Genomic DNA, 16,530 nt, shown 5'->3' with positions numbered 1-16,530 from the left:
AGTTATAACCCATGTAAATAAAGACAAGGCATACTATCCAGAATATATAAAGAGCCCATTCTGTTAAGAAAAAGATATTCTGGTTGAAAAGTGGGCAAAGTACACAATATGCAATTTATAGAAGGAATGAGTGACCAATAAACATTTGAATTCTCAGAAGTAATTAACTCAGATAAAATCTCATAAATAATTAAAACAAAGAGAAACCACTTCCCATTAATTGCCTTAGGTGATTTCAATGTCCAATGATACAACGTGATAGTGTGTGGGGAAACTGGCACTTAACCACGTTGCTGAGAGGAGAGTGATCACACTCCTCGTGTGGGAATTGGTATGACCACTTTAGAGAGCAACTCCCCTTCTAGGTATCAGCTCCATGGGAACTTACTCACATGTGTGCAAGAATGTAGAATATTCACCGCAGCACTAACTTGTAATAATGAAAAAAGTGGAAGCAGATTATCTCAAAAGAATGTCTAGTTTATTTATTAATAAAATACTGTACAACGATGAAAATAATCTACATCTGCCAACAGGGATAAATCTCAAAAACAATGGGGAGTTAAAAGTCAGTTGCAAAAAAATATATACACTATAACATTCATGAAAAATGTTAAAATATAAAACAAAATTGTCTATGGATAAACACTACAGCAAGAATACAGAAATATTAAAAGTACAAAAACACCAAATTTGTGATCACCCAATAGTTTTCTGTGGTGATGGAAATGTTCTTTATCTTCATTAACCCCAACACGGTAACCACTAATTAGAGAACTATCCTGAAAGTCCAAGACATAATTTGTGATTTTGCTGAGTTACCACTGAAAAATGTATACACAGAGTTTGGTATTCAGAGCTAGTCACCTAGTCCCTGAGCCTAAGCAACCATTAATTCTTTAATAATGATCTCACATTTTATTTGAAACTTTAAATAGAAGAGTGATATAAGGGATCCACAAACAGCTTAGGGTATATACCCTACTATGCATGCCAAGGATTTATTTTATTCAAATATTATATAGAGTTTCAAGAGATCCTTGGTCTATCTTCAAAAATCATTCATTCTAGTATTTTCCACTTAAGGAAAAAAAAAAAAAAACACCAAAAGCTTGTAATTAAAACATCTTAATTTGATTATTCATTTCTAAAATTTCTGCAGAAGATACATTATGAGTAAAATAAAGAGTTTTAGGCAGTTTAAGAAATAGGGCTTAAGTTCAGTTATTTATATTTAAAAGAAAAAATAAACCAAATTTATTAATGGTATGAAAAAAAGCATCACATTTGAAGTATAGTTCTGAAGAATTTTCGTGATCTAGAGTTCAAAGAATATTCCATGGCAAGAGTTCAACCCTATTATGTACTATCTTAGAGATTCTCTCTTGGAATGATAAAAGGAGGTGTAATGGGATGAATTTAAACATCCTCCAACAAACAGCATCCATCACTGTATTTGCTTCATACTTCTTTTTTTAGAACTGCGTCTGGAATCCTTTTTCTGTTTGAAAATCGGAGAATTTAAGAAACACAAATCTGTAAAAGGGTCTCCTCTTCTCAGTTTCCTAGAAGAGTAAAAATAATTCTTAGACATAATTATAAGCATCCCAATACTAACTCACTCTTCAATATAGTTATTGTAAAACATGCCAGTGCTAGTATTCCCACTTCAGTTTTTTTTTTTTTTTTAATTAAAGATTTTATTTATTTGACAGAGATCACAAGTAGAGAGAGAGAGAGGAAGGAGCAGGCTCCCCGCCTAGCAGAAAGCCCGATGGGGGACTCGATCCCAGGACCCTGAGATCACGACCTGAGCCGCAGGCAGAGGCTTAACTCACTGAGCCACCCAGGCAGCCCCCCACTTCAGTTTTTAATTAAAACTTTATATTTCAACAAGACTCATTCTTTTTTTTTTTAAGATTTTATTTATTTGACAGAAGTCACAAGTAGGCAGAGAGGCAGGCAGAGAGAGAGGGGGAGGCAGGCTCCCCGCTGAGCAGAGAGCTGGATGTGGGGCTTGATCCCAGGACCCTGGGGTCATGACCCAAGCCAAAGGCAGAGGCTTTATTTAACCCACTGAGCCACCCAGCTGCCCCAACAAGACTCGTTCTTTAACAAAGCTCCAAACCTTACTCCCCCAACATGCATCATTAAAGGTGGGTTCCCACAAATCAAATACTTACGAAGCTAGCGTGGGCTCTTTATAATTCATACTGACTGCACACCTGCGCTTAGGCAGAGAGACTCCTGGGCTTGCTTCCTTTTTTGGAGAAAGAGAAAGTTTTCTGATTTTCACTGCAGGATGCAAGGGGACGTTGGTGATATCCTTCAGGCTAAAATGAGGTGAGTGGTGAGTTTTAGGTAGTTCACCTACAAAAACAATTTTTACGGAATATGGTTCCAAATGAAAGAAAAAAACACGAACTAAAATTGTGTGCAATTACATATCCTAAACATATACAAATCCAGCATTTTACATATAAAAAAATATATATAATTATATAATACAGATCTTTTTTTTTTAAAATATATATTTTTAAGATTTTATTTATTTATTTGACAGAGAGAAATCACAAGTAGATGGAGAGGCAGGCAGAGAGAGAGAGAGGGAAGCAGGCTCCCCGCTGAGCAGAGAGCCCGATGCGGGACTCGATCCCAGGACCCTGGGATCATGACCCGAGCCGAAGGCAGCGGCTTAACCCACTGAGCCACCCAGGCGCCCCTATAATACAGATCTTTAACTCAGTCATTTTTTCATCCCAGATACCACTGAAATATTACTGTAGATGTGAAGAACTGATAAAAGTTACTAAAACTTTAAATTCTTTAAGAAATTATAATTCTTCAATGATAATATGGGCATAATGAATTAAATTATGGAATTTCATTTTAGTTTCACCTTGCTCCGTTGAATCTTCAAGGCCTCCATCTTTTTCAATACCGAAATTTATGAAGTGCCTTCCTATAGTCTTAAAAAGCCACTTAAATTCACTTTATTAAATAAATGAAATTCTACACCATAGCCTCTGTGGAGATCAACAGGAAAGGGGTTCCCTCTGGTAAAGCTAATATGTTAAAAAGTTACCCATGTTTTTCCTATCATAAGCATCCAAATTATTCTACTTTGGAGACAGATCTATATTGAGTGACAGGTACCCAGCACACAGAAGGACAATGCAAGACAATCTCTTCACACAGCTTTAAAAGGCAAATTGTTTTTTGAAGTCAAACTATAACTGTAAAATGCCTATATTTAGCAACCATGTTCTCCAGGGTTATCTAGGTTTCAAATACTGCCTCTTTTTGTCCCCACATAAGTTTACTGTACTATACTAATTATTCCAACTTTTAGCTTGGAAAGTATGGCTAAGCAACATCAGATCAGTTGCTATATTCTGGAACAATGCTTCTTAAAATTTACGTATCCACAAATACCCCAGGGAAACTGTTAAAAAGATGCAGATTCTGAATCAAGGGAATGACCAGAGATTCTGCATTTTTAAGAAGTTTCACATAAGGGGCACCTGCGTGGATCAGTGTTAAGCTCCTGCCTTCAGCTCAGGTCATGATCCCAGGACCCTGGGATAGAGTCCTGCAAGGGCCTCCTTGCTCAGCTGGAGCCTGCTTCTCCCTCTGCCTGCCACTCCCCCTGCTTATGCTCTTTCTCTAACAAATACATAAAATCTTAAAAAAAAAAAGTAGTTTCACTTAATTGATGCTAGTGATCTGGGGACTAAACTCTGAGTGACACTATATTAGAGTGTAGTTTTTTTTTTTAATTCACTGTGTAGAATTTCAAGGATACACAAATTTGGACACAACAATATAATGAAACCCCAGTTACCACACTTCAACAATTATCAACATTTAGCCAATTTTGCTTGATTTTGTAACATTATGATAGCATATTAAAAAACAACAACACATTTGCATACTACCACGTCTGCACTGGTTGACCTTGGAAAGTAATTTAAATTTTTTAGGTTTTAAGTTTCCTTAAAAACAATATAAACATGGTGGTACCTACACATCATAGAGTTTTTCTTTTGTTTTTTCAAGATTTTATTTTTTTATTCATCTGACAGAGAGAGCATAAGCAGGGGGAGAGAAGCAGGCTCCCCACTGAGCAGGGAGTGTGATGAGGGGCTTGATCCCAGGACTCTGGGATCATGACCTGGGCCAAAGGCAGACACTTAACCCATGAAGCCACCTAGGTGCCCCTTCATAGAGTTTTTCTGAGTATCAAATGAAATAGCATGACAATGTTTTGGGAATGCTACAACCTGACCATATGCATTAATTTTACCACACTAACTAAATTCCCCAGATGAGACACTCTGGACAGATGGAGGCTCTATTATCAACTTTTGAACCATTTCTACTTTTGATCTTACTAATAAAAGCAAGATTTTCTAAGCCAAAGTTTTTAGATGTCTTACAAATGTCTTAGAGAAGAATACTTAACCCATACTGAAAAAAAAAAGTTTGGTCTAGTGTTTGGCCACCTTTCATTAACTAGAATGAATCCATTTAAAATCATGGTTCCTGTCAAATTGAATATGAAGGAAAGCCATTAAAATGACAGGTCACTGGATTCAAATTTGATTTTGTTTTCAAGAGCCTGTTTCAAGTGAGTATATAGAAGGTATTTTAATTCAACTGAACTCCATCAAAGGTTTTTGCTTACATTGGAAGGCTTCGTTTACTAAACGTAAAAATGCTTTCTCTGTAACTAGTATTTGTTCTTAAAGAAGATTTAAATTAGCTTAAAGTAGGTCATAGCCATACAATTGTGATTTCCACCCCAGGCCTCCATTGTTTAATCAGACTGTAACTTCCCCCAGAGACAGATGGCAAGTCTCTAACCTCCCCCAGAGAAACAGATGGTAAGTATAGCATATAAGCATCAGGAGTGATCATTTATTATAAACATTAAAAATGCAGGCAAACAAGTAGATCACTTACTGATAGGAGTTTTTGTAAGCTTAGAATCCACGATCTCATTTTCATTCCTATATTTTAGTGCTCTTCTAGGTCGATACCTGGTTACTGGGCTCCTATCTGATTCACTAGAGACATCTTGACTGTACTTGCAAGTGGGCAAATAGAGGTCATCGGAATCATCTCCTGAACCACTTGATTCACAGACGCTCACTTCAAATTCATTGTTGTTTTCTTCTCTGCTAGAATCGTTGCTCACTTTTTGGCGGAAAGGTGTGATATGAATACCCTCTTCCAAATTAAAATTGTAAGCATCACTGGAAGTGACAGATTCGTCCAACATTTTTTTGGAAATAGTTTTTTTATTTTCACTTTTGCCCCCTTTATACTTCGGTACAGATTTTGATTTTCTCCTTCTGTTAGCTTTTCTTTTCTCTTTTCCTTTTCTTCCTTGTGCACTTCTATGCTTGCTTTCGGTTTGTTCAAATTTATATTCTAAAATGTTTTCTTTTGCTTTAGCAGGTCTTCCTGGGTCAATCAGATTTAGTGATAAGTTAGTTTGATTCTTATTCCATTGACAAACACTTTGTTCTATGTTTTCAGGTATATTCATGTTTACTAGTGGGTCTGCACATCTAATTCTTTCAGATTCAAAGGGCTGCACTGAGAAATGACTGATTTCAAAATCATCCATGGTATTGAAATGAGATAGATTGTTAAAATGTTTCTTTAAACTTCGACGAACAGATACAGTTCTAGGTAAGACATTATCAGCAGATTTATCTTCTTCTGAATCCCAATCAAATCCCAGTCTATCTTGAGAAATAGGTATTTGCTCTGAGAATTTTTTAAAAAATGAGAAAAAGTTTTACTTTATGGAAATTTTAATTTTAGCAATCTTAGAACTCAAAATTAAAAATGGAATAAATGAAAAGTCATTCTGTAGCTTCTCCACACTTGTTCTAAGTAAATACAAATCTGAGGAACTTAATATTGCCATTTATTTACTTAGCAATGATCAATTGATGGCTTCTATCTGACCTGTGAAAGAACCTTATATAACTTTTGAAAATATTCTAACTGAAGGTTTTCTGCATCCCTGATTTAAAGGTTTAAAGAAAAACTAGTAAGTTATATGTATTTATGTGTATAGGATTCAGTTGGAAAGAACCTCATATTTTAAAATAGGACAGGCACACTTGAGAAAGTAGGAGCTAAGGTGTTCCTTGAAAAATTAGTAAGATTGGGGTAATTGCAAAGCCCTTCAGGTAAGAAATATAATCTGTATTTTTAGGAAAAGTGAGGATAGGGTCAAGTGTTATAATGTATGTAAAATGGCTAACACATAGTAGCCACTGGCATACATAGTAGCTATATACATAATAGCTTGGCACATAGTAGGGCTCAGTAAATTGCAGCCATTTATACCTGATTATAGATTTGGCAAAATAAATGAATGTATTTTAAAACTTATTATAAAATAAATAGATTTGCTTTAAGCAGAAAAAATCCAGATGAGCAAATTTGAAAAGTTAAAAAATATTAGAGAAATTTAATTTTTACTTGTTCACAAAGATCTGTTTCCCTTAATATTATTTTTAGATTTTCACTTAAATTACCTTCTGTTTGGAATGATTCTCCTTGTCCTGGAAGGTGAGCTTCCTGAAGAGGAACTTGTCTAGCCAAAGAGAAATAGAAATTTATTTTATAATTATATAATAAAAACAAATTTAAGATTTTCTTAAAATTGTTTTTCTCTTTCTTTAGTATTTCATCATTTCTATTCGAAATCAGTATATCTGTTCAGTATCAAAGAAAACAAACAAACAAAAATATATGGAGGCTTATATGGAGGCTGGTTTGTTACAACTGACATTTAACTTCCACTGGAAGAACTACCTTATCAATGAAGACATGCCATAACTCATAATTTCATTTACCTGGAGAAACAATCAATTGGAACTGACTTACAAAATATATCACAGAAATGCAATTTGATTACTCAACTCTTTATCAGCCTGCTTCATCATTAGTCGATCTGTGATCTTTTTTTTTTCTTGGCAGTATATGTTTTTACGGTGCCTAACTACTGATCTCTTTGAATAACCTATTTGTTTAAAAATCTTGTCCCTCTTTGGCTCATGAAACAACCTTCTTCATGCTTTAATACTATTACTGGCTGTTTCATCCTAATTTTATTTTTTATTTCCTATAGAGAATTTTTCCCTCTAGACATTGAAAATTAAATATAGGTTTAGGTAACAGTTATGGTAACTAACAATTTGAGGAATCTTATAAAAAGTCAAGTACCCGATCTTACTTTTTGACCATTACATAAATATTTTGTTAGATCTTACAGTTCAACTATTTTCAACTATTCATGATTAAAATTAATATGGGGATAGAAATCATCTTAGTGATTATTTTTGTGAAGAGAAGGGGAAAGACTTGAAAGGGATAGGTGATGCCTTATGGCAATTATTCTAATTAGGGATAATTATAAGGATACGTGGCACTGTCAAGTTATTTTTGTTCTCATAACCGGGGGAGGGAAGTGCCACTGACATTTAGTGGTAGAGGCCAAGGATCCTGCCAAATGCCCCACAATGCTTAGGATAGCCTTCCACAACAAAGAATGATCTGGCCTAAAACGTTAATAATGCTGAAACTGAGAAAGCGCAGCTAGAGTGACAGCAGTGCTCTATATCATAATGGAGATTTTGGCTCCACAGGTGTATATATTAGTCAGACTCATCAAACTGTGCAATTAAGATCTGTGCATTTTACTTTATGTAATTATATCTCAATAATTTATAAGCAAAGTATACTTGATCTAAGAGAAGGGGAGGAGGGTATATTGGGTGGTCTGACTGTATTTAGGAATGACGTGGATTAACAAGACAGGTGATAGCTGTGTTATACTCGATCTTAACCAAAAGCCGAGAAGCGATGTGATAGCTGTGTGTTAAACATGATGTTTTTTTTTTTTTTTTTTTTTAAAGATTTTATTTATTTGAGAGAGAGACAGTGAGAGAGAGCATGAGCGAGGAGAAGGTCAGAGGGAGAAGCAGACTCCCCACGGAGCTGGGAGCCCGATGCGGGACTCGATCCCGGGACTCCGGGATCATGACCTGAGCCGAAGGCAGTCGTCCAACCAACTGAGCCACCCAGGCGTCCCAAACATGATGTTTTATTATGTTTTGTTTCTAAACCAGACTATGTGTAGTACTGGCAAAAATACCTTCATGTGAATAACCAATCCATCTTAGAATAAAAACATGACATAAGAAAAATATAAGTGAAGAAGTTCAGATATATTTAAATAACTAGCTTATTCTTAGACATCAATAAAGTAAGTATAAGAAAGTTTTGGCTTGGCTATATGTAACAATACGTATCATATTATTTTAATGCATTTTTAGTACAGAAAACATCAGACTCCAAACACAAGAATCTATAATATGCAAATTTTCTTTGGTAAATCTATCATAAAATTAAATCTTTCTTGATATTAGTAATCATAATAATGAAATTTGATACTAACGGTATATCCTTCACAAATAAATCCCCAGAGTTGTTGCCACTTTTGGAGTCCATTCCAGAAGGACGTATTTCCTGGTTCTGTTAATATATTAAAATAAAGAAAAAAGTGGTACAATTGAAATACTAATAACAAAGCATTCATTTATTTAATAATAAAAACATATGAGCACTCTATATGGTGCCAGGCTCTGTTCTAGGAACTAGATGTATAGCAACTTAACAATAGATTTAGGTCCAACCCTCTTATATTCTAGGGTAGAGAGAGAAAATTTTAAAACAAAAGAAAAGAGATATGTAAGTAATTTCAGACATTGTAAATGCTATGAAGGAAATACTCAGAGCTGAAGTGATAGAGTACTTGAGGATGGAGGGGTTCTCTTAGGGTGACTTTCATCTGAAATTTAAAGAATGCAAAGGAGCTAGCCATTGAAAGAGCAGGGAAAGAAAAAGTGATAGAAACAGCAAATACAGAAGTCATGGTGTAGAAAAAACCTTGCTGTATTTAGAAAAGAAAGGCCAGGGGACCTGGGTGGTTCGGTCATTAAGCGTCTGCCTTCAGCTCAGGTCACGCTCCCAGGGCCCTGGGATCAAGCCTCCTGCTTTGTGGAAAGCCTGCTTTCCCTCTCCCATTCCCTCTGCTTGTGTTCCTGCTTTCACTTTCTCTCTGTCAAATAAATAAATAAAGTCTTTGAAAAGAAAGGCCATTGTGGCTGGAGTCACCTATGACCTTTCTCATAGTGAGAACAGTAGGGTGTGTGTGCACAGAGACCACATAATGAAGCCTTGGGAGTCATGAGTTTGAATTTTAGTGTAAGTGTGATGGGAAGTCACATAAATAGTAAGAAAAAAAGTAAAATGATCTACGTTTTAAAAAGATCAGTCTGGTCACTGTGTGAAACATGGACTGAATGGGGCCAAGAGCAGGAGGAGTTAGAAGTCATTATAATAGATCTAGCAAGACATGCCTATGTCTTTGTAGCCATAGGACTAGTGTCCTATGGCTACAAGGTGAAGCCCAGTGGAAGGTGTTAAGAGGACAAAGTGTGCTGGATTGAAGAGGGGTAGAGGTGGGGACAGTAAGGGAGAGGGAAGCCTCTTTGGTTTTGAGCAAATGAGTAGATTATTTTATGAGATAAGACTCACAGAGGCAGAAGTATACAATATCTTTGGGAGAGAAAAAATAAAGAGTTGTACTTTGTACAAAGCATGTTTAAGATCCTTTGTAAGTATTTAAGTAGATATATCAAATAGTAGTTTTGTGTGTGTGTGCTAAGTTATAAATTTGGAAGTCATCAGCAGACAGATCACATTTAAAGCCGTGGGAGGGGGATAAGACAGTATGGGTCTAGAACAATTGACATTTGAAAGTAAAGAAGAAGTAAGAAGCTGACCTGGAACAGTCAGAAAGGCAGGACAACCAGGAGAGTATGATAGTAAGAAAGCTAAGAAATCAGTTTTTTTTTTTTTTTCAAGGTCAAGAAGAAGTGACCAATAAATCTGGCCACTAAAAATGGGGGTTGTGGGCACCTGGCAGAGTGACCATAGAACCATGGGGATAAAAGCCAGGTAAAAGCAAGTTCAAATGTAAATGGAAGCTGGGGAAGTGAAGACAGTAAGCACACTGTCCTCTTTGCTAAAGTTCTGCTGTGAAGGAAAGCAGAGAAATGAGTAGAGGGATATGAAACCAGAGGTTTCATTTATTTTCTTTTTTCTTTTCTTTTTTCAAAAATTTTATTTAGGGGTGCCTGGGTGGCTCAGTGGGTTAATCCTCTGCCTTCAGCTCAGGTCATGATCTTGGGGTCCTGGGATCGAGCCCCACATTGGGCTCTCCACACAGCAGGGAGTCTGCTTCTCCCCCTCTCTCTGTCTGCCTCTCTGCCTACTTGTGATCTCTGTTACATGAAGAAATAAAAAATCTTAAAAAAAAATTTTTTTTTAATTTATTTGGCAGTCAGACATCACAAGTAGTAAGAGAGGCAGGCAGAGAGAAGGGGGGAAGCAGGTTCCCTACTGAGCAGAGAGCCCGATGTGGGGTTCAATCCCAGGACCCTGAGATCATGACCTGAGCTGAAGGCAGAGGCTTAACCCACTGGGCCACCCAGGCATCCCTATTTTTTTTTTCACTTATTTTCTTTTCCTCTTAAGGTATGAGATAGTAAAGTACATTTGAATGATAGCTAGAATGAATCAGCCAAGAGGGAAATACATGTTGAAAGAGCACAAACTTCTAGGAGCAAAGTCCTAGAGATGAGAAAAAGGGAATCTGATGTAGAGACTTCGATAGGAGCAGAGGCACTTCTGCCACTGTGACAGGAGGGAAGATGAAAAACACAGCACAGACACAGACAGATTTGTAGATTTGTATTAGGAAGGTTTTCACTTCCAGACAGATTCCTTAGAGATCACTCTAATCTAGTTCAGTTGTTTTTTTAATTTGATGCACATATAAGATGCTAACATTATGACAGGTTAAAATTGTTCAAGAGAAACAAAACAACTAGAAATTTAATCCTGTTAAATGTCTTCAATTTATTTTCAGTACAGCTAACGTTCTAAATGTTAATGTTCTAACATTTAAGTAGTAGTATTACTGAAGGCAAAGGAGAATATTTAACTATAGAATTTATTCTTATTTTTTTAAAAATTTAAAAAAAATTTTTAAAGATTTTATTTATTTGACAGAGAGAGAGAGATCACAAGTAGGCAGAGAGAACGAGGGGGAAGCAGGCTCCCTGCTGAGCAGAGAGCCCGATGCAGGGCTTGATCCCAGGACCCTGAGATCATGACCTGAGCCGACGCAGAGGCCTTAATCCACTGAGCCACCCAGGTGCCCCAAATTTATTTTTATTTTTTTAAAGATTTTATTATTTATTTAAGAGAGAGAGAGACAGACAGTGTGTGAGCACGGAGGGAGAAGCAGACTTCCCATTGAGCAGGGAGCCTGATGTGGGACTCAGTCCCAGGACTCTGAGATCATGACCTGAGCCAAAGACAGATGCTTAACTGACTGAGCCACCCACGTGTCCCCAGAATAATATAATTTAATAACAAGTTACTAAAAGATTCATTATAAAATTTAGGGAACAAAAGGTTATTAGGAACTACTTTGGGATTAATCCTTATAAACCACGTTAACTATTGACAGGCAAGAAAAACATTTTTCTTATTAAAACATTTTAAGCTTTTCTATCACTCATAAATTGATAAGCATGGAAGCACGAGTATAGGATGATGGATGAGAGAGTGACACATGTACCAAGTATATGGCAGAAAACGAACTTTGATGTTTTAAATGCTAAGAACACTTTTGCCCAGCAATTAATACGTTCTAATAAATACTTAAAAATCATTGATAGATGTCAAAAGGCCTGTAATAATAGAATTTTTACCCACAGTTTTTGTGATTATCTTATCAGGTACCCATTTTTCACTATTCTATATATGATTCCACCAAAAACTTAGGAAAGGGAAAAGGAAGAGTCAAATATCTTTGGAGGGATTTTTTTTCTTCACTAGTTGACCAAACAAGGAAAAGGAAAAAAAAAAAAAAGGAATAATTATATTCTGAAGGGAAAAAAAACCCTTTTAAAATAATCTAACCCTTGAGGCGTGTGGGTAGCTCAGTCCTTAAGCATCTGCCTTCAAATCAGGTCACGATCCCAGGGTCCAGGGATCGACCCCTGCATCGGGCTGCCTGCTTGGTGGGAAGCCTGCTTCTCCCTCTCCCACTCCTACCCCCTCTGCTTGTGTTCCCTCTCTTGCTGTGTCTCTGTCAAATAAATAAAATAAATAAAATAAAATAAATAAAATCTTTAAAAAAATAACCCTCACATGAAGGAAATTATATTGAATCTTTATAGACAATTCTCTGCTACACTACACATGAATATATTGCATATATATGTATGTACATTCTCTATATCATACACAGAAAAAATGTGGAATCACTTTAGTTGCTGGGAAGCAAGAACTCTTTCACTGACTCCCCTGTCAGGGGTGAGATGACTTCCTGAGTCTATACCCTTCCACTATGGACCGGTTTTCTTCTCTGGTTTCCTGGCCTAAGTGCCAACACAACTGTCTTCACTAGCATAGCAAATAGATGGCCAACAGGAAGAAAGTAAACTGTTTCTGTTAATGCCTAGTTAGTGTACAGTTTTCCTTATTTGACCAACCATTAGTAAAATTGACTCTTCAAAGGCACTTAAATACCCCCCTCCCAAATTAAGGTAGTTCTTATAAAACCTCACTAGATGTAACAAAACCACATAGAATAGGTAAGATTTATACCACTGATTAAAACTTCTGGACTGTCTACATCAAGTACCACTTTTAGACCTTTCGCTATCTTTGACTCACTTAAGTGAATAGTCAAAGGGACCAGCAGTGCAATAAGCTAAACTAGTTCTTCTATACCTTGTCTCGCTACCTGCTTTCAGAATCAAGTTATATAAGCACAAGTCTCAGTCATGTATGTGCTTGAAGTTTCCTTAACTGATAAGAGATGTTTTATCAATTTGCTAATAACAGAGCTATAAGTAATTAATTTAAATAACACAATTGATCTAAATTACCAATTCATGTCTATTACATTTTTTCCTAAGAAATTTACCATTTGTAATAAAATTACCTGAGCAGTTTCTTCTGTTTGCTGTGGATTCAGTTTTTCTTTCAATGCATATAGCTGACATGTGAGGTAGTAACATTCTTTTCTTAGTTGGAGGATGATATCTTGGGCTTCTCTCACTTTGGATTTTTCATTTTCCAAAGCTAAAACTAACATTCTGTTGTTGTCTTGGTAGTTTTTTAGCAGCGTAGAAGTGTTGGCTAAAAGAGGAAAAAAAATTTTTTATTATGTATTAAGTCTAAACGTAAAGAGCAATGCGAAAGGACATGAAAATCGCTTACAGATTATTTGGATTTGGCAAGGTGCAGTTATAAAAGATTTTCGTTTGCCAATCTCTGCCAAATTTTTATTCCTTTTCTCTTTCATCCGTTTCTTTATGTCTTCAAGACTGTCTTGGAAGGACTTTTTAAGGCACCTTTCCTTGGCCATCTTCTGCCTAGGAATTTAAAACAATAAAAAGTATTTAAGTTACCTAAGAGATAATATCATCAAATAAGATTGAGAACACAGGTTGTTTATGATAATATCATCAAATAAGATTGAGAACACAGGTTGTTCATAAAGAACAAATTAAATAGATTAAATAGACATAGTAACTGTAGAATTAGCTTATAGAAGATGATACTATTTAGATTTAGATTTTGGTAATAACTTAGATTTTGCAGCTTTAAAATCTCATTAATATTTTGGCACAATATTAGCCTCTTCAGGTACTTTATAGGGAAGGTGAATAAGTATGCATTTTCAACCAAAGCCTCTGTAATATGCCACTATTTATTCTTTAACAAATACTCACTGAAGGCTTACTGTAAAGGCATTATGGGAAATAATATTATATTTTAGTCTTATTATTATTTTGATATTATTATATGTTTCCTACAGGCAATGCATATGACCAACATGTAGTGTTTTAGTGTTTATTAGACTTACAGCATTAGTCAGAGATAATCATATATGTGGGCTTTGTTTTCCAGTTCTGCTCTATATTATTAATTTATTAGATTAGGTCACTTGATTAACTCTTTCTTCCACACTCTCTTAACCCAATACTCAAGATATAGCACACACTTTCAATAAAGTCAAGGTCATCTTCAGAGGTTTCATTAAACTATGTAGCCCTATATGCAATTATTTAATAGGCTACTATAACAATTATAGAGGTAGAAAGAACAGGAACTGAGGCAGGGGAACACGTCAGTTTTCTCAAAGTTTTTTTAAAATACTCAGGTCTGCTACCTCCTAGTAAGTCATGAATATATCAAACAACATTAAATAATGATTGCTCTACATACAGTTAAAAGTATGCCACATAGTGGCATAATGCTACTGAGCATATAAATAAGTACATAAGTATATATAAATATACTTAAATCTTTCAATACTGTAAATCAGATTTGCTTCAATATTCTACTACTGAGCGTATCAAATTACTTTTCATGAACATCTTTTTTCCTAAACTGCACTTTGCAGATCTTAAAATTGCAAAAATAATTGTTTCCTACAGCTAGATATACATTACAAAAGATAGCTCCATCTCCTCTCAGTCAAGTATTTTACTAAATCTTACATTTTCTTGAATATTTTCTCCAGGCCTTATTTTCCTTCAAACAGTGTCTGGGGGTGTTAAATATAGATATTATAGATCCCATTATTTTCTGACAGTGTAGATATAACATGTACTGGGATGGTTCTAGTAGAACAAGCACATTTTTTTTTTTAAAGCACTAATGTTAAGTGGATTGTATAAAACAATGTATCACAATGGAGCTTTTGAAGTTTCCACTGGAGATGTTTGAGAGCCAAACAAATGAAGTAATTGATCAAGTTAGTTTAGTAAAGACTTACCTAAAAAACTTTTGTTACCACGTTTAACCAACTTAAAATCACAAAAGAAAATGGCCATATCAGAAGTTCCCTGTCTAGGCCAATGGTGTTAACAGGCGGTTTGGTGGGGAGAACTAATGAAAACAGGTCACCGTGCGAGATGAGAGTCCGTCTGTATTCAGATAAAGGGTCTGGATTCAGATGAACATGGAATATGGGATCTCCGTCATAATTTTTACCATTCGTGCTGCTGAAGCAGCCAGGCAGGACACTGATCAGGGCTAGCTTCTCCAGGATAACCAAAGCGAAACAAGGTCAACGGTATCGTGCTGCACAAAGAACAGCTGCCGGTTTGTGTGCCCTAACATTAAGCCTAGCTTTTAACACTGTAAATGCTTTCACACATAACTTAATCCACAAAATTCTGCAAGGCAGGAGGTTAGGGTATCCCAGTATTTAACAGAAGAGGAAATTATTGCGTCGGAAGGCGCAAGTCCCGTGGATGAACACACAAAGGCACCCGATCAATTTGACTCCACATCCTGAGCTTTTGGACACCGAACTTGGAACGACTGAGAGACCTCTGAAGGAAGAAGAGGGCCACAACACCCCTGTTCCACACCTGAAAAACCTGTGGCCGTTTTCTCGGGGGCCCGGGTAAAGTCGGGGAGGGGAGGTGTTGCCGGAAGAGGGCCCGGAAACCCTCCTCCCACAGGTACGCTCAAAACAGTACCTGGACCACCACTTCTGCCGCAGCTGTCGCCCTCCTCCTCACATGCCAAGCTTCCGCGACGCGGTCCGGCCGGTGTGTCCCACGATTCGGACCCTCCGGGTCTAGGTTCTATCTTCTGTCGCCAGTCTGCAAACGCGGCCACATTCGAAATTCTCCACCGCGCTCACCCATTGGCTGGCTGCAGGCGGTCACGTGAGACGACGGTGCGGCGGGGGGCGCAGCGGAGTCCCGCCGAACTCGGGTAGCTCACGTGACTCACTCCGCGACTCCACATCCGGCCGTCTACCTCTCCCCTGTGCCGCGGAGGGGGGCGGAGTCATTAGTCCGCGCGCTGACCTGAGGGCGCTTTTATGCTAAGTCTTTGGCTTTTAGGGGTGGAGCCGCTGTGAGATCTTTAAGGGTGGGTATATTAGGGCGTTCAGAAGCTTCCTGTTAACTTTAGTCTTGCGGCTTCCCGACTTTGAGATTGTACTCGCGGGCTCCCTCTTGTGTTAGAAGAAGCTCCTTGATTGCCCGCTCAAGCCTTCGACCTGCTGCACAGAGCCATCGGGTAGGGCCATTAAAGCCAAAATAGGAAGCACGTTTTGGATTAATGGGGTGTTAGGAAGTTCCAGATATCTGAAATATTCATCTCCAGCCTCTTTGTCTGGCTACCTCTGACTCTTCAACCCTCAGGAAATGGGACTGGCATCCATACAGTATCGAGCCAGAAGTCTGGGCAATTTTCCTTATTGATTTTTTTATTCCCCCTCAGCCTTTCCATGCCCTGTCAGTCACCCATCCTGTCACTTCTGCCTTTTAATTATTTTGTTCACGTCCAAACCCCACTGTTTTCCATATAGCCAAATACCTAATCTCTTTC

General features: G+C 37.1%; 1 protein-coding gene across 2 annotated transcripts; it reads right to left on the bottom strand.

The window, feature by feature from the left end:
• Nucleotides 1–457: 457 nt before the first annotated feature.
• SGO1 (shugoshin 1) lies at nucleotides 458–15,857 on the bottom strand. Of its 2 annotated transcripts, none has more exons than XM_032331930.1 (8): nucleotides 15,669–15,857; nucleotides 13,393–13,547; nucleotides 13,115–13,311; nucleotides 8,486–8,562; nucleotides 6,561–6,619; nucleotides 4,966–5,778; nucleotides 2,184–2,370; nucleotides 458–1,565 (listed from the first exon to the last, which is right to left on the bottom strand). In XM_032331930.1, the coding sequence occupies exons 2-8, from the start codon at nucleotides 13,538–13,540 to the stop codon at nucleotides 1,448–1,450; spliced, it is 1,599 nt and encodes a 532-aa protein (XP_032187821.1). In that variant the 5' UTR covers nucleotides 13,541–13,547; nucleotides 15,669–15,857; the 3' UTR covers nucleotides 458–1,447. The 2 variants fall into 2 exon arrangements, with proteins under 2 accessions (XP_032187821.1, XP_032187863.1); XM_032331972.1 differs by lacking the exon at nucleotides 15,669–15,857 and adding an exon at nucleotides 14,957–15,141.
• Between the last annotated feature and the right edge of the window lie 673 nt (nucleotides 15,858–16,530).

The sequence above is a fragment of the Mustela erminea genome, chromosome 1 (assembly GCF_009829155.1).
Source record: "Mustela erminea isolate mMusErm1 chromosome 1, mMusErm1.Pri, whole genome shotgun sequence".
Taxonomy (NCBI): domain Eukaryota; kingdom Metazoa; phylum Chordata; class Mammalia; order Carnivora; family Mustelidae; genus Mustela; species Mustela erminea.
Note: the sequence above shows the minus strand (reverse complement) of the source record. Positions and strands in the feature narration are given on the sequence as shown.